The 18,021-nt window shown below is 38.3% G+C and overlaps 3 protein-coding genes and 1 pseudogene across 6 annotated transcripts in view; 2 read left to right on the top strand and 2 right to left on the bottom strand.

Annotated features, from left to right (window-relative positions):
• Positions 1-9,986, bottom strand: part of TRIM23 (tripartite motif containing 23) — a 39,843-nt gene extending 29,857 nt beyond the window's left edge. Inside the window, exons 1-2 of the mRNA XM_082623520.1 lie at positions 9,837-9,986; positions 4,859-5,021 (exon numbers count right to left, since the gene is read on the bottom strand). Of these exons, the coding sequence (XP_082479646.1) occupies positions 4,859-5,021; positions 9,837-9,917 (244 nt within the window). The 5' untranslated portion in view covers positions 9,918-9,986. The remainder of the gene's footprint in view (positions 1-4,858; positions 5,022-9,836) is intronic.
• On the bottom strand, positions 1,168-2,679 carry LOC309804433 (F-box only protein 27-like; annotated as a pseudogene). The gene is made up of 2 exons: positions 2,669-2,679; positions 1,168-2,556 (listed from the first exon to the last, which is right to left on the bottom strand). The product of its transcript is annotated as an F-box only protein 27-like (transcript).
• A 640-nt stretch (positions 9,987-10,626) lies between the features above and the next one.
• TRAPPC13 (trafficking protein particle complex subunit 13) overlaps positions 10,627-18,021 on the top strand; it is a 35,261-nt gene continuing 27,866 nt past the window's right edge. For 2 of the 3 annotated variants that reach the window (XM_082623524.1, XM_082623523.1), the window contains exon 1: positions 10,627-10,712. In XM_082623524.1, the coding sequence (XP_082479650.1) occupies positions 10,667-10,712 (46 nt within the window). In that variant the 5' untranslated portion in view covers positions 10,627-10,666. Of the gene's footprint in view, positions 10,713-12,863; positions 12,954-18,021 lie in introns of those variants that run through there. The other variant, XM_082623525.1, reaches the window with a different exon arrangement.
• On the top strand, positions 12,867-15,465 carry SHLD3 (shieldin complex subunit 3). Its single transcript, XM_082623530.1, has 2 exons — positions 12,867-12,953; positions 13,887-15,465. Exon 2 carries the CDS (start codon positions 14,006-14,008, stop codon positions 14,759-14,761), a length of 756 nt encoding a protein of 251 aa, XP_082479656.1. The 5' UTR covers positions 12,867-12,953; positions 13,887-14,005; the 3' UTR covers positions 14,762-15,465.

The following is an 18,021-nucleotide window of genomic DNA, read 5'->3' as shown; positions in this document are numbered from 1 at the left end:
TCACACTAAGGCATGACAATAGTCCCTTTTAGGTAGATAAGAATCTAGGCACATTTGAATAAGGACCAATGCTTCTTTTCCCCAGAACTGACCATAAAAGGCCAGGTGAGCATTCATATGTGCACACATGTGTGCCTACACAATATGGGCATGTGCATACGCTCATGCGCAAACACACACACAAACTCTTCCTAGGCCTATAAATAAGAGCCAGATCTTTCAGCAATTAGAAGGAATATCTGTCTGTTATGATGAGCTTCTATACAACAAATACCATCTGACACGAAGCTGCCACCTAACACATATTCACTGAAAAAGCAAATAAATAAAAGGATGATGGGGTCATTGGCTACATGGCTCCCCTTCCTCTTGGCCCCTCTTTTCTAAGGGAGGGAGGGAGGGAAGAAAAAAAGGAAGGAAGAAAGGAAGATGAAGGGAAGGGAAGGGCCTCAGCCTTGCCACCCCACAGGGCTTTCTCAACTGTTTTAATTTTTCCCACATATTCTACCTCAAGCTGAGTTCTATCCACTTTATTTATAAAAGACTAAGAAGTATACTGAGTCCTTTATTTTAAAGTATTACCTTGACGATATCCAAATACTGTCATTATATAGTAAACACATACACGTAAACTCCTAGCAGTATCTAGGCAGTATCTATCTATTGCCTATCACTTAATACTCCTGTAACTGTCAAAATAACTCTAAAATCTCAATGGCCTAAAGCAACAAAGATTTGCTTTTTGCTCACGCAGCATCTCAAGGGTTGGTGAAGACAAGAGAGGCTCTGTTCCCTACTGTCCATGATGAGGGGGCACAGGCCACTGAGGTTCCGACCACCTCACTACAGCAGGGAGAGGGATTTACTGCAAACCATCATAAATCCATTCTTAACAGCTTCTACCTGGAAGTTAACACTTCAATTCTACTCATAATTTCACTGGTTAAAGGGAAATCACACAGCTCTTCCTACCTAATCATAAGAGGGCAGGGAAGTGTAATTTTACCATGAGAATGGAAGAGAAGAACCATAAGTAATGCTGACCAGTATTAATAACCATGACAAACAACTACGGATACTATTCTTTTTTTTTTTTGGCAAAATTATACCTTTATTACCTATGATTGGCAGATATTTTATAAATAAAATATATTTATTCTCTCCATGTTTGAAAAGAATTTCAAAACAACAAAATGATTTTATACACCATACAATTCAGGGTAGGGTTGGGCTCAGGGGACGACTTCATTGTTCACAGGGTGGACAGAAACCTCTGTCTCCAAACATTTTTTGAGCTAGTTTGACTTTCAGCTCTGAGTCCTGGTCCCAGTCTTGAAACCACAAAAGGTGGTTTCAAGGGCCTGGTGTGAGGGGAGGGTGAGGGCCTCTCCCAATCCAGCATTTCCCTGTGCTCACTGTGGGTTTCCACTCAATAGACCAAGGGCTGCCTTACAGCAGCAGCAGCTGTAAATCTGATGGAAGAACATTCTTCTAGTAGCTTCCAGATTCTAAAGACAGGGCTCAGTAGGACCCTCGATGGGCCCCAGCAGATCCCAGGATGCCAGGAGCTATAAGCGCCTGATTAATGAGATGGCCCAGCTAATGGTCCCAGCTCCTGGAAAGTACGGTCAGGTTGTTTTACAAGGACAGTCCTTCACTTGAACAGATGTACCCGTGGAATCACACTGGCATTGGGCAGATAGATTCCATTTTGTTCAGGCCAGAACCCCAAGTACCAAACCCAGTGTTCAACAGACACAAAGCGGACACCAATCTTGAAGCTGAAGAACACATGGTTGACCTCAAAGCAGACACTGTTTCTACCTTGCCAGATGGAAACAGGCATAGGAGAGAAATTATGCAGCACGGTCTGGTTGGCATCTAGAAGTTGGACAGTTAGCTCACATACACAGGCCGTGCCTTGTTGATCTGTCCACCCGGCGGAGACACAAATCTCAATCTTTCCACTATACAGGAGTTCCAGCCACAGACCCTCCTCCTCCAGGTCCAACATTTCCTTCTTGTGACACCACCTTGTAGGCAGACAGGAAGGAGGCCTGGGAAGTGGCCCCAGGCCTGACCTCCAAGTTTTCCTCCTCTCCCCAGCCGTCTCCACTGCTCTGCATCATCCAGTCCCGGAAGCCTTCTAGGCCCTTGGGGTTCTGGAAGAGGTTGCATCCTATCGGTCTTCGCTCACAGAAGCAGCCCAGGATGCAGGGCCTGAGGTCGTCGGTGGAGGGCAGGTAGGTGTGGAGGACAGGTGACAGGGCAGCACAGTCTCGGGCCAGGATGCTCAGCCTCAGGTCCTGGCAGTCCACCAGGTCACGCCAGCACCGGCACACCCGGCGGCAGTGCCCAAGCAGCACGTGTGGGGGCACGTGGCTTAGCACCATCTCGAGCAGCTCCATGGGCAGTTGGCCCAGACCCGGCGCCTCCTCGGGTTCGGGGTCCGGAGCGGGGACACTGGCGGGCAGGCCCCTGGAGGCTGAGGCGCACGTGCGAGGTCTCCTCGCCAGGCCCGGTTGCCACTGTGGGCATCTCAGCCATTGCTCCTCCCTGCTGGGCCATCACCTTGCCTCACGTGCTCCCTTCTCCACCTCCGCCCTTTTTATTCCCCGGCCCCTCCCTTCCTAATACCCAGCCCCAGACCCCTGCCCGCCCCCCCCACCCCAGCCCCATCCTCTCTCTGACTCTGATACTATTCTTGAACTAGAGGAGGATTCTAATTCTGATTCTCTGATATTAACAATAGTTTTGGGGGTTGGGGTGTGGGGGGCGAGAGATTGGGAGTTTGGGATTAGCAGATGCAAACTATTATATATAGAATGGATAAACAAGGTGCTACTATACAGCACAGGGAACTATATTCAACATCCTGTAATAAACCATAATGGGAAAAAAAACAGTAATTTGCTTCTTTAGAAGCAAAAAATTATTTTTTTCTTCTTTATACTTTTTAATAGATTTTTCAAATTTTCTGCAATGTATATATACATTATTTCTATAATACATTTAAAAATAGATTAAAAAACAATGACAGCAAACTATATCAAGGGTCATTAACACATATTCCATAGGCTGGAATCACGGCAAAAATCTAACCTACAGGCTATAGTAATTACCTATAATAATTACAACCTATATCCGAGGCAGAGTTGTTGGTTTGCTTGTTTTTTCTAATGTTGATATGATAGCAATCATGTTTGATTTCAACCTAGGATACGACTAACCATTACCTGTCATAAATTCCTAGTTTATCACAGTGAGGATGATAACACAGTGAGGATGACGTGGTATTTATGTGGAGAAGACAGTGCCCTTCAAAATGGTGGAAGGGTCCGTCCTCTGTTTGCAAAATATTACTACTTCTATATAGTTTTATATAAAGAAGATGGTATGATATATATAAATTACAGAATAAAAGGCCAAATAAAAGAATGTCAAAATAGACATCTCCCCCCTCCACTTTATTATTTCTTGGCTAACAGTAAGTTAATGCTAACACTTTCCTATATTAGTTTTCTGGCAAATGGGCATACTACTTACTTAAACCAAGGACTACCAAAACCTTAAGAAACCCATTCTTTCCTTACAAGAAAATATTTTACAACCGTGCTTCATAGCATATTAAAGCTTTTCAATCTAAAAATCTGGGTACTCTTGCTTCCTTTTTTTGGTGGTTAAATTATTTTAAATGTGTTCCACTTGACATATAGTATGAATACATTAAAACAGTCTTAAAACAATTAGTGCTACTGACGTGAATTGACAACCTTAAACTATTACTTTTGGAGAAATTCGATCATTAAAAAGAATAAACATAGAATTTATGGTTGTAAAATAACTTCAAATGCTAATAAATGTTATTTCCAAATCTGGCATCCCACAGTAACTAATTCATTTTGAAAAATATAAAGTGAAGTTTTAAAAGTATGTAGGGGGACTTCCCTGGTGGTGCAGTGGTTAAGAATCCGCCTGCCAATGCAGGGAACATGGGTTCGTTCCCTGGTCCAGGAAGATCCCACATGCCATGGAGCAACTAAGCCCATGCGCCACAACTACTGAGCCTGTGCTTCACAGCCCACGAGACAGAACTACTGAGCCCACGTGCCCCGACTACTGAAGCCCGCACGCTTAGAGCCTGTGCACCACAACGAGAAGCCCACGCACAAGGAAGAGTAGTCCCCTGCTCACCTCAACTAGAGAAAGTCCACGCACAGCAACAAAGACCCAACGTAGCCAAAAATAATTATTAAAGAAAGAAATAAATAAAATAAATAAAAGTACTCAGGAAACTGAAAAAATCCACCAGACCTTTAAATTCATTTTAACAGAAAACAAGGAGTAGTTAGTAGTTATCACTAGCTGCAAACACTTCTGCCTCAGATATCAGTAAATAACAACATGCTGAAACTCAAATTACTTACCTGTATTTTCATTATTGGCCTATTCATGTCTAAGGTAAATGCTGTCTTGCAGGCAAATGAAAAAGGTTAGTATGTTTTTCTCAGGTGTCTTAAAACTACTGATCTATAAGTACTGAATATAAAAATTTCAGAAGATGAAATAAAATTAGTACCTAAGAGTGTGCAAGTTTATAGCTTCAAGACTACTGGCTTTAATAGAAACTGAAACCTCCTTGGAATTTTATAATTTTTCTTTTTTTTTTTTGGCTGCACCACAGCATGCTCCCCAACTAGGGATCAAACCTGTGGCCCCTGCAGTAGAAACCCAAAGTCCTAACCACTGGACCGCCAGGGAATTCCCAGAATTTTATGATTTTTAAAATCAAGTAGAAAAAAATTGTTTTCTATGATATTTGTATTATGTGAACAATTTTATATATTTTTTTTCCTACCTAGGTCTGTTACTTGTCGATCAAAAGGGCAACGGATTGCTCTTCCATGAAGAGGCAGCCGAGTGAGACAGTCATGACAGACTGTGTGGCCACAAAGCAGAAGGCGAGGAACTTTGTCTCCTTGCAAAGAAAAGACATCTTCACAAACTCCACACTCCAGCACCTAATATTTGGAAAGGACACATGTGCTCTTTAAATGACTTTAAAAGCATAAATATTTTAGGCTAAAAAGAAAAACCTGATCTAATTTAATGAATCAATCTTGTTAAATTACTTTATTCCTCCATGAAAAAAAACTGTCTAGGTATAAAATCTTAAATCACCTTTTATCATTTCATCTGACAGATCTTACCACAATTATATCATAGTGAAATCTCCTTGAAAGGGTAAGTGTTAGGGATCAAGATAACGTTGTAAACTAACATCTTTAGCTTTTGAAAATTATGACATGATTCATTACATCTGAATCTGTAACCATATATAACTCTACCAAAGTTGGGTTCTTAAACAATTTCTCTGCAATTACCTAACCCTCAAAAAACCATCATTAATTTGGACAAAAATAATTTGAAATATGTGCTAGGATGACAACTTACCTTGTAAATGATAAAGAACTTGTTAAGAAAAGACTATAAGTAATTTTCAAGTGTCTTATACTATTCATTTACATCATACAATGTAAAGATAAGAATGCAATTAGACTTAAATTTCAATTCCTTGTTCTCAATTAATAAATATGCCCCTAGGTTAGAAAATAGAAAATATTTTGTTTATCTAGTTCCAATTACAAGTACATGACTTGCTCAAGGCCACATAGTCAGTCAAAAGAAAGGTGACAAATCAACTATACTTCAATTAAAAAAAAATCAACTATACCTCAACTAAAAAAAAAGAAAGAAAGGTGACAAGAATCGGCATATTCTGATTCCCCGGCCCATCAGTTTGTTTTATAATTAGTCAACAAACTATATTTATATCAATGAAGGTACTTTTATCTCTTAATATACCTGAAGTGTTTCACAATTTAATTAATTTTTTTAAAATACCCACACTGAACCGTTTGATTGTACCCCAAATTTGGTGCCCACCATCCACGACCTACTACAATCTGGCCTCTGTCCTATTGCTTCTCTTCCCTTCCAAACTCTATTCTCAAGCTATATCAAACAATTTGCAGTTCATAGCACACAACAAACTGCTTTTGCCTCTTTCTTTATGCTAACGCTGAAGAAACAGCTAAATAGACATTTTCCTAGTGGATTCTTTTTTTACATTAATAAACCAACAAATTTGTAAATGAACACACTATCCTTTGGGCCCCCATGTACCATGGATAAGTGTCGATCTTAACACCCAAAACACTTTAATACTTTTATTGGCGTTCCAGCCTGTCTTTCCCTGTTAGACGAAAAAGCCCTCAGGAACAGGGTATTCCAAATACCAAGCACCTACGTGCTTATATTAATGAAGTCCAACAAAATAACATTTTTAAAACAGCCAACCACCATCCCCCAAATAATACATAATACAAGGTAAAAAACAGAAAACCCAGAGTGGAAGTCAGACTTAATCCATTAAAATTTTAATCTTAACTCTGCAATTAAACTGGAGTCAGTGCTTGAAATGTAAACATCTTTCACTGTAAATAAACTGATAATTCATAACTGGCTCGCATCTCAGTACGGTTCAAAAGAAGCTGAAGTGTAACACATAGTTCACAGAACAGGAAAAGAAAACAGCTCGTTAATTATATGAAAAGGTGTCTAATCTCACCCAAAACATTTTTTTTTTTTTTTTTTTTTTTGCGGTATGCGGGCCTCTCACTGTTTTGGCGTCTCCCGTTGCGGAGCACAGGCTCTGGATGCGCAGGCTCAGCGGCCATGGCTCACGGGCCCAGCTGCTCCACGGCATGTGGGATCTTCCCGGACCGGGGCACGAACCCGTGTCCCCTGCATCAGCAGGCGGACTCTCAACCACTGCGCCACCAGGGAAGCCCTCACCCAAAACATTTTGAAGTCAGTTGAAGCTATCCCAATATATTTTTTTTCAGATTAGATTTTTAAAAGTTGATAACATTTTGTGCTAGTGGAAGTGTGGGAGAATAAATAAATTGCTGGTTGCTGTGAAATGTTTATTGACTGATATAGCCTCTATGGGAGGCAATTTGGCAATACCTATCAAAAGTTTGAATAGCTTAGTAATTCTACCTCCAGGAGTTTATCCTACAAATATCACATGTGTGAAAAGATCTATATGCTATTCCTTAGAGCACCTTTTGCATTAGCAAAAGATTAGAAACAAAGTAAATATATACGGAAAATAAATTATGGCACATTCATATACTGCAAAACTGTGCAATCTGGTGAGGAAAATTAGGAAATTTTTTATGTACAAACACAGAATGATTTCATATCAGCAAAGCAAAGTGAAAAATGACATAGAATATTTAACTTTTGCATAAAAGAGAGGAAATAAAGAGAGCATATATTTTCATATATATTGTTTTACAAGCATACTATCTTTCTGGCAAGATACACAGGAAACATTACATTGGAATTGTAGTTCTCTTTGAGGAAGGAAAACAGCTGGGGAATAGCTACACATAAATCATATATATATATATATATATATATATATATACACACATACACACACACACACACACACAATACACACACTTCAAATTATCCTGTATTTTTTTAAAAGGCAGGAAAAAAGTTTCACTTAAATATCCTCACTTTAAAAGAAAAGAAAAGAAAAAAAATCCTCACTTAAATAACAAATCCAACTAAATACAGAAAAGATATTCACAACAGAATTAGATATTATAAATGCAACATTTTAAATAAATGTTCTCACTATAGTGACATCATATTAAGCTTATATATGACAATAAACTCCAAGGAACCAAATTAAAATTTTACCTTTTTCATTCATCTCTAACCCCGTCATTACACAAGATAAGAGAACTTACTCATGTTGAGACCACAGGTTTTTTCCAAAAAGCACTAGTAAAATCCCACTGATTAGTAAACCAAACATAATTCCAAAAATAGTTATTAGACTATTTTGCATCAACTCAGCAAATAAGAGTAGAAATTTTTTCTTCGGTATTTATGAATAGGAACTGTGGCTAACAGCATAAGAAATTAAGTCCTAGATAGGAAAAAAGCTCTTTATTTTACAAACTTCACAATATGCCAAAGAGGGCTTCAAACTTATTACGTGTACATCAAATTTTAATACACCAGGCCATATTTTCAAAGGGCTAAGAAAGCTCACTAGTCTTTTGTGAATGTATAGACCAATTTTGGTCTTTTTTTCCTAACGATAAAAACCCTGTCATCATCTACTTGTTCATTAAGCAAGAAGCCATTTTACATATATATATATTACCATTATATACTTCAACTTTTACCTTCCAACGAACACTTCTTGCTTTCATCTGTGAGATTTTTTTTAAATTTATGCCACTGTATTTCTTACAAATGACAGCATGAGGATCTTGCCAAAAAGGACTATCCTACTGCACATCTCAGTCACAATTTACACATAAAAATGAAGATTAACAAAATGAGCCTCTAATTTATCAAACTCTGTGCTATAATAAACTGGAGTTACATCAGGCTTTGGTATATTTTTCAGATTTTAAGGCAAACTGGGTAACAAAAGTAGATACAGCAATAATATCCATTCCAATTACTTCTTAATTGAAGTTAATTCACAAAATAACCTTCAGGTATTCTCTATGTAGAAAAAGCACAATTCAATAAATAAAATCTCAACCATACAACAAGCTGAATAATAAGAGGGCTCCTCTGCATCTCAGATATGCTATGTACCTTCAGAATAACTTCATTAATATATAAAGGTCAGATAAATCAACCACCACCAATACTGACTGATAATACAGTTGTAAGCAGAAATGTATCATTTGTTGTCACATAAAACCAACATTAGGTGAAAAACCATAGGTGTCTATTACTCAAGATCTTAAAAGAACTTAAGGTATCTGGTCCAGTGGTTCTGAATCCTAGATGCACATTAAAATCACTCTGGGACTGCAAAAAATATACTGATGTCAACTTACTCAGAAATGGGGGATTAAGTAGTTTTGGGTTTTTTTTTTTAAGTCTTCAGTGATTCTAATATGTAGCCAGAAATAAGAATTGCCAATATCTCAGATTACAGATGATCCTGAAGGTTATTCTACAAACCTTTAAGATCAGTTCTCCCTTTCAGATCTATCTACCTATGGAAAAGTGAATTCTACATACTTCATCTGAATTTTTAGTAAACCCACTTTAGAGCATTTACACGTTAGAATTTCAAATTTCAAGCACAGGGTAATTCATATCCCCCAGCGTTAATGGGGCTGTTGGAGACTTCTCAAAAGTGTTGACAGACCGTACTCCCAAAAGAGGAGGAGGCGGGTCAACCAATAATAGAGATCTGATTACAGTAGTAGTGAGATAGTGAAAAGCGTACTTTACGGCCAGTCAACTCTGGTTCTGCTACACAGTGTTAACTGAAACCTGAGTCTCCTCACCTGTAAAACTGTAATCAACACTTACCTCCTAAACAGATATTAACGAGCTAAAATACCTAACTTAGTACCTGGCGATAATAACGGCTCAATTTCCTAAAAATAAGCTAATTAATGCCTGTTGGGCTTAACTAAAAACAGAGGGCCTGGGGAAAGACCAGCCCAGGTCACTCTCCGAGGCCCATTAGCTCCTTTTCACAAACGTCCCCGCTGGCGGCTCCAAGCAGAGGACTAGCGTGACCAGAAGACCAGGTAACCTCAGGCCTGCTGGGATAAAGGTCCGGAGGTGAGGGATAGGCTTGTAAAGCCGAGAGGGGCCAGAGGCCGCGCATCCCGCCCAAAAAATGCCAGGGCCGCGGTGCTGCCGCCAGATCTCCGGGATAAACAGAAGGGAGGACGATGGTGGAGAACAGAGCACGCAAGGTCCCTCACCTTCACCACGGCCGTCCCCCGGCTGCCCTGACGACCACTGTCTAGTCCCGCTCCAGGCTTGTTTACAACCAGGGTAGCCATCCTAGGAGGAGCTGCGCCGCAAAAGCAGCCCTCAAGGCCTTCACCTGATGGGCGGGGTAGAGCCACCTACCCAGAAGCCTCGGCGCTCGCCGCTGGCGCACAGGCGCAGTACCACGCGGGGCGCTGCTGGGACGGTCTCCTCGCGCATCCTCCCGCCAGCCGCTAGGTGTTTGGGTTCGCAGGCCTGTGCGTGGGCACTTTGTTATTTTTTTATTGTTATTATTGAGGAGTCTGAAATAGATGGAAGGAGTAAAATTAAGAGAAAAAAGGAGGGGTAAAATAAAAGTAAAGTTTTGGGGTGAAATTCCCGCTCCAGGAACGGCCTCTTCTCCCCAACTGCAAAACGGACGGGGCGAGAGGGGACTACATGTCCCTGCATGCCCTGCGGCTTTTGAACTACAAGTCCCAGCATGCCACATCTATGTCATTTACTCTGCAATGTAGGTACTTGGGAGGCCGTGAATTGTCACCGAGGAGTGGTTTCTTGAAGTCGCGGTGTGTGATTGTGACTGGAAAATAGAGAAGTATTTTATGTATAGGTCTCTAAGAGGCAAGAGATGGCTTTGGTAAAAAAGCCGTTGGGTCCGTAAAGGACTTGGTAAGAAGAGAATTTAAGGCACCACCGGCAGAGAGAAACTTGGGAGTGTGTTTGACGCCCTGTCTTCCTGAACGTGCGCTTTTCTGTCTTCTTCCGAGCTGATTGACCCTCTTCAGCCCCCGTAGGCAGTGGGTCCAAAGTGCCGGTCAAAATGGAAGTGAATCCCCCCAAACAGGAGCACCTGCTGGCCCTGAAAGGTAAACTTTTGCGAACCCGACTCCCTTTAATCTGTCTTCTCCCTTTCTCTCACTAGTTCTCGAAGCCTTTGACGCATAGACCTGGCCTCTGGGGTATAGGCCTCGTCCTTCTTAAACACTGTCAATGCTCGCCCTCCTGCTTGGTTCCTTGGCGCCGAGCGAAAGGAAACTATTTCTCCTCTTTGCTTTTTAGGTTTGAGAGCCCCCGTTAGAATGGAATAGATACCTGCTAAATTACTTACTCTGTTACATGCTGCTCAGATTTTAGCCGCAGATGCTGACGTCCCCACCCTACCCGGGGAGAGCCTTGTGAACCGAGATGATTAACAGCGGGTATCTAAAGTGGTTTTTCCTTCTGTCTCTTGTCTCTTCATGCGGCAATGACAAAGTTACCAGGCTTCAGCTTCATCTGTGAAATTAGTCTAGCATTGTGCCAAGGATTTAGAAGTACATAGTACTATAACATATTATTTAGGTTTGTTAAAACTCACTGTTTACGTCAAAGTATTGTGTATAGGGGGAAATTCATGTCGGTTTGCATACACAGCAGACAGTTTTGAGTAAGTTTGATGATTTAATTGGATCATTATTTAGGGAAAATGAGCAGGGCATTCTTTTTCTGGAATTCCTGTTGTTTTGTGAAACCTTTTATTTGAAACGCTTTCAGCTTTATTTCATCGGTTTTCTACTACCACAAATGCACTTATTTCTTGGATGCCCTACTCTGTGGTTATCAATATCTTCTTGGACTGAGCTGAAAAGATGCTCGATAGACATGTGAACTCAAGTGAATAGCACTTAACCTTCCTTGTGGGATCCATTTTGAGGGACGCTTATCCCCTTAGTTATGTTGTAAGCATCAAACCTTCCAGAAGCTCACCAGTTTCATTTGAAGCATAAAATCATATACTGATAGTTGGGGTTATCAGAACTGTCTCTGACTGTAGAACTAAGAAACTAAAATATTAACTAATGTAATAGCAATAGGACCTGTGAGCTTAGCCTGGACTGAAATGGCTTATTCCTGAAGAAAGAAGAGAAATTGTCATGTTCTTTATCTCAGACTCATATGTAGTATGTAAAATATATATTACTTAATTCTCAGAAGTTAAACTTTTTCAAGATCGCACAGCTAGTAAGTGATTGAGGTAATATTTCAACACAAGGCCTTCATCTTTCCAAGACTCCATGTTTCCTCCTAATGAAGGAAAGAGCATTTTCAGATATCATTCCATTAGTAGTTTGATGGAAATTTAGAGCAGTTCTGTTAGCTGCTAGGTATCATTTTTATACAAAATGGAAGCTATTAAATACAGTTAAATTCCAGTGATGTGGAGGCTAATTGCTGTAGTCCTTCTAGGCTGCTACAGTAGTCTTTCCCAGGTATCTTCTATTTCCCAAAGCAGAAGGTTCCTGGAGAAGAGTATTTTAGCAACCTAAAAGGACAAGTGCTTTGAAATTCAGTGTTAGTTTCAACTTTCTTAAAGCTCTTTGGCCCCATTTTTCCCCACTGTTCTAGTTATCCAAGAGTTTTCACAAGTTTTAATTTTACCTATGTTGGATGCCAAATATATCAATTTGTATTGTCATATAAGTTTACTTTCATATGTATGTAAAGTATTAAGGAGCTCTCACAACATCAGTGTCCCTGGAATACAACACTGAGTAAGTTCAGACAACAATGAAAGAATTCTCAGTGGCATGTCTTAAAATGTGAAAATGTAAGGAAAAGGGAAGAAAAAAATAAAAACATTATTAATTCTTGAAAGAATATGCTATCTATATTTAGATCCATATTAAAATTATGGATGTTAAGGATCACAGTCATTTATGAATTTGAGTTGCCATATCTGTCAGTCAGTGGACATTAACAGTAAGGAAAAGAATTATTATGAGATTGGTTACTTCTTTTGACTTTTCAGAGTCAGTGGTTAAATGAATATTGTGACATCATGCCAAGGAGACCCCACTCACAGTCATCCCGGCAATGGCAGAACCCCCGTCAAGTAGTTCTCTAATGATTTTTGGAAGAAGGGATTTGACCTCTTGTTTTTTTCTCCGGTAGCTAGGATTTGAAAGAGACTGCATTATGGCTCAGGCAACTTTGGGCCCGATTAGGAAACCTAACTTGCAGATCCTGGTAGGCTCCATTCTTGAGCCTGTGTACTGTATGCTGGAACTTATTATCGATGACTTAATTTGGGGCAACTTGAAGACGTCTGTGTTCTAAGAGGAAAAAAAGTAAGGCTCTAGTCTTCTTTTCATCCTCCAAATTGGAATTCAGAAGCCATGCTACTAAGGTTTTGACACTGCTTAAGTGCCTCATTTATACAAATGAGACTTTGTCAGGAAACCATTTTCTAGCATGGTTAAAATGCAAAGTTAAACCATTTTCATGTTTTCAGTATTTACTACTGAGAATGAAATAAAATCATTAAGTATTCTGTCTATATATTTGTTTGGTAGAATTCATGTAATTTTAAAGTATAAAATGATCCATTTTCTTCAAAATAGATTAAAAATTACAGGGCTTCCCTGGTGGCGCAGTGGTTGAGAGTCCGCCTGTCGATGCAGGGGATACGGGTTCGTGCCCCAGTCCGGGAAGATCCCACATGCCGCGGAGCGACTGGGCCCGTGAGCCATGGCCGCTGAGCCTGCGTGTCCGGAGCCTGTGCTCCGCAGCGGGAGAGGTCACAACAGTGAGAGGCCCGCGTACCGCAAAAAAAAAAAAAAAAAAAAAAAATTACAATGATTTTCATTGTCCTCAATTCACATGTCTCAAATTTTTTAGTATTATTACATTTTTGTTCATTATCTTCATATGAATCTAGTATTTTAAAAATCACTAATTTACTTTTTGTTTCTGCTATAGTCTTAAGATTATTATTACCTAACATATTAATATCAGTACTTCCAAATCCATTATATCTCTTCAGTTAAACATGTTGACTACTAGCAGTTTTAGGCTGAAAGGATATGATAGGGCATCTAATCCAGATCCCTTATTTTGGTAAGAGAAAGGATTTCCAGTTTTGCGGATTACATTCACATTTACCAATAGCACTTTGGTAAAATATCATATTGGAATTGGTTTGTTTTTTTCTTTTTTTCCCTGCCTATCTGTATATAGGCTATCCCTACCATATCTTATTCTTTGCAATACTTCCACTTTAGGTCCTGTTTCCCTCTGATTTGGAAAGAGAGAGAGTCTTGTAATTATAAATTGCATTCTAGCTCTGAGGAGCTCAGCTAAGAAATATTCTCTTCATTAAGAGTAACTGGATTACTGCAGAATGACTACAGAAGTAATATTACATTATCGACCATATGAGAGTGAAACCACACAACTGCCAAAAATTGCAGAGAAAGCAATTCAAGACTTTCCCACACGTCCACTATCAAGATTTATTCCTTGGTTTCCACATGATGGGTCCAGACTTCCACTCAAACCTAAACGATTACCACCTGTGATTTCTGAAGAGGCAACTGAAGATGTAAGACAGTACTTAACCATTTCAGAACATGATATTAAATTGCAGAGTTATGATTGCACAGTAGATCTACTGGAGTTTCAACCTAATTTGAAAAAAAAGAAGCACTTAATCCGATCACACACACTGAATGAACAGACTAATTCTGGAAGTCTGGATAAACAATCAGAAAAAGGAAAACGGCACAAGAAGAGGTCTTGGAGTGTTTCACTTCCCAGCAGTAATTGTACTGAAAATATTTTTCCTTTGTCTGAAAAATTGCAGGATAGTTTAAAAGCACTAAATTTGCACTCATTTTATAGAGCAAGATGGACAATAGAGCACACTATTTGTAACAACCAAACTCTGGAAGACATTTGGGAAAAACTCAATCGAATTATCAGGTGCAATGAACTTCCGTCTTGTAATGCTACAATTCAGAGACATTTAGGCCAGATATGGGTGTTCTGTGATGTTATGTACTGTGAATATGTGGGAAGTCTTCTTAAAGGAAGATTAGCTCTTACTGGGAAGATTAACTTATTTGTGCATAAATATGGTCTTATTTTTAGTATGTAATGAATTCCACTAATTGTCAAAAAGAAAAATATTCTGAATGAACTGAGTAGGAACTGAAACAGATGAATAAATTTTTAATTGTGTGGTAATATATGTACAGTTTGTATCTCAGAAATAAATATCAGGTGAATTCCTAGGCTTGTCACTTAAGTCAGGAACTTTCTGTGTTCTACTTTGAGCAGCCTTCTTTTAAATGAATTGTGATAACTTATTATTTTTACTGAATTTAAAGGTAAAATGTTCTATTCCTTTTGTTCTGTTACTTTTCCAGTGGTTGAATTAGATATTCCTATGAATTACAGTGACTAGTTTGGATTTTGGTAAATCCCCAAAATCTAATTTTACAGTATTTTTTCTTTACTCACCTAAAGTGTAATGATTTTTTTAAAAATAAAACTAAAACCAGTTCTGTTGGGAATGGTATTCAAGTGCCATGAATGTGGTATTCAAATTGAGAGACCAGCCCAGATTCTGCCAATATTTCCAAAGATATGTAATAGACAATAGTTGATGTGTTGTTCTGAAACAAAAGTATAAAATGTATAATTTGTCTAAGACCATAGTATATCATTAAGGCAATAAGCTCTTTTGAAGTAAAGTATCAAATATGGGTAAGAGATCAAGTTATTCTTTATTTAATACAGATAATTCAATCTTAATGACTGTTATTGCTGATTACTAATGCTCTGGTTCTTGGAGTCATGGGTTTCCCATAGCAAAATATTGTAAATTGGGTTTACACATCATTTTATAAAAATATTCAAAGTGATTATATAATAAAAGTTTTATTTAAAAGTATATTTATTTAACAAATTTGAATGCGTACCATGAGCTAGGTACTAGAATAAAGTAGGAAAGGAGACAAACATGGATCCTGCCCTCACAGAGCTAACATAGAGTCACTATTCTTAAGTAGTTAAACTACATCCCTGAAAAAAAACCCTGTAAGACTGTACTCATTAGGAAGGCAGAAACACATTTGCCTTGTGGCACAGTGCCTGGCATGGTAGGGGCTCAATACTACATGGTAAATGTGCCCTCTGGGGGGTTTCTCATAGCCTGAGCTGGCTGAGGTTCCTTAAAACATAAGGAGTCTATTTTTTAACTAAAGAGGTTATCTTTTCTAATTTGGTTTCACACTATCCAAACACTGTTTTCTTTTTAACTTTTAATACCTTTCTTTTGTCTCAAATGCGACTGCTCTGTAGAAAATAATCATCATGTGCATGAATGCTTCCAAAAGTCTTTAAATGAAAAATCACCAGGTGTAGAGGGAGTTTCCAAGGTAACTTCATCAGTAATTACTTCTTCTTTCATTCATTATTCATCTTACTTTTCAATCAAGAGTGCTGGAGAAAAGTCAAGAAGTTATTATTACCAGCGAGCTTTGCAAATAAGAGTTGGCTAATGTTATTAGGCAATCATAAATGGTGGATTTGGTTTTTTTTGTTGTTCAGGTCTTATTTAGCATTAGGTTGCTAATCAAAGGTTAATAGTTAGGTAATCATAAGACAGGGTCACTTACATAGACCACAGCATTTCTTTTATGATACGTTTTTATTATTTTGAAATGATTATACACAGAACTGAAAATATTCTTATATTTTCTTATGGGCTTCTTATGAGCAGTATTTTAATTCAAGAATCACACATTAAAAAGAGCTTCTTTGTCTTCATATGTGGCAGATTTAAATTTCTCTAATTTACTCTGTATAAATTGCTTTCTACCCCTCTGAGAAACAATGAAAAGGTGAATCAGAACTGGGAAAATGAAGACTGAGTTTTACTGCAACTAGGGCCGTGATCTTAAAGGAAGAAGCGATTCATTTCTCATCTACCTGGACAATGCTTAGGCAGTAATTAAGGGCTAAGAATTTAGAATCCACTGCCATGCCTTTGAAGCCTTCTTAGAGTATTGAGAACCTTAGGACTGATGATTCTAGCACTAGCTAATAGTAGAGCTCACCAGTATTTCTGGGTTCCACAGTTAAGTCACAGACATGAATAAATTGGGGAAACAAAGACATATGCAGGAAGGTGAATCTGAGGGCATTTGGTAAAATGCCGAAGCGTTTACTCTAGGAAAGTGGCAACAATGCCATAATTTTATTTTTCCCTGACAAGCTATCCACTTTCAAATAAATGTTAACTCAAATTCTAAGAAAGAAGATGTGAAGGGCATCACATGAATTTAACTAAATTATTTGCCAACTTAGCAAATAATTTAAAAACCGTTTTTTGAAAATTTCTAAGATGAGCTCCAGCATAATGATTCACTTTGATTTAATCTGCTCAAAATGCCCCAAATTATTCCAAGGTTCACAAACTTGAATGCCTTCAGGAACTAGAAAAGTAAGACTATAGAATGTGGTAAGGACTCTGAAAGTGAAGAAGATTTGACATAATTTTTTTTAATGTTGTGGCCAAGCAAAATGTATATGTAAGTTGAACTGGCCTAATTCATTGGTTTATAACCTCAAGCCTATCTTTTTTTTAATTTACTGAAGACTTTAAAAAGTTTTTTTATAAGATTTTAGATGAAACCTGAATTTCATAAGTAAATCAAATGTCTGTATTTTGTGAGTTCCACTGAGAGTGTTTCTACACATGGCACCAACTATGCATTGTGTGTAGTGAATATCTGTCACTCAACTAAAAATCACATATTCTTTTTTGCCTCTTTAATTTTTGACCAAGAACCTGCTTTAACATTGAAGACTGGATACATAATTACCATTTAATAACCAGTGCTTTGTTGTTTTTCTGCCAGTTTTTTTTTAAAACCCTGTGTTTTGTTGATATTTGTTCTTTTCTAACATTGTGTTTAATTTTTGAGTTTCATTAATTCATTATAAGACAGGAAATACTAAGGTTAAATCTATACTTGATATGGACATACTTTGGATCATCCTTCAAGGAAGGAGATACTTTTTGTTTGTTTGTTTTTAACATCTTTATTGGAGTATAATTGCTTTACAATGGTGTGTTAGTTTCTGCTTTGTAACAAAATGAATCAGCTATACATATACATATATCCCTGTATCTCCTCCCTCTTGCGTCTCCATATTTTTTTTTAAAATTTCATATATATGTGTTAGCATATGGTATTTGTTTTTCTCTTTCTCACTTACTTCACTCTGTATGACAGACTCTAGGTCCATCCACCTCACTACAAATAACTCAATTTCGTTTCTTTTTATGGCTGAGTAATATTCCATTGTATATGTGTGCCACATCTTCTTTAAAGGAATGAGATAGTT

The sequence above is a fragment of the Mesoplodon mirus genome (genome assembly GCF_964341445.2).
Source record: "Mesoplodon mirus genome assembly, chromosome: 5".
NCBI classification, from domain to species: Eukaryota; Metazoa; Chordata; class Mammalia; order Artiodactyla; family Ziphiidae; genus Mesoplodon; species Mesoplodon mirus.
Note: the sequence above shows the minus strand (reverse complement) of the source record. Positions and strands in the feature narration are given on the sequence as shown.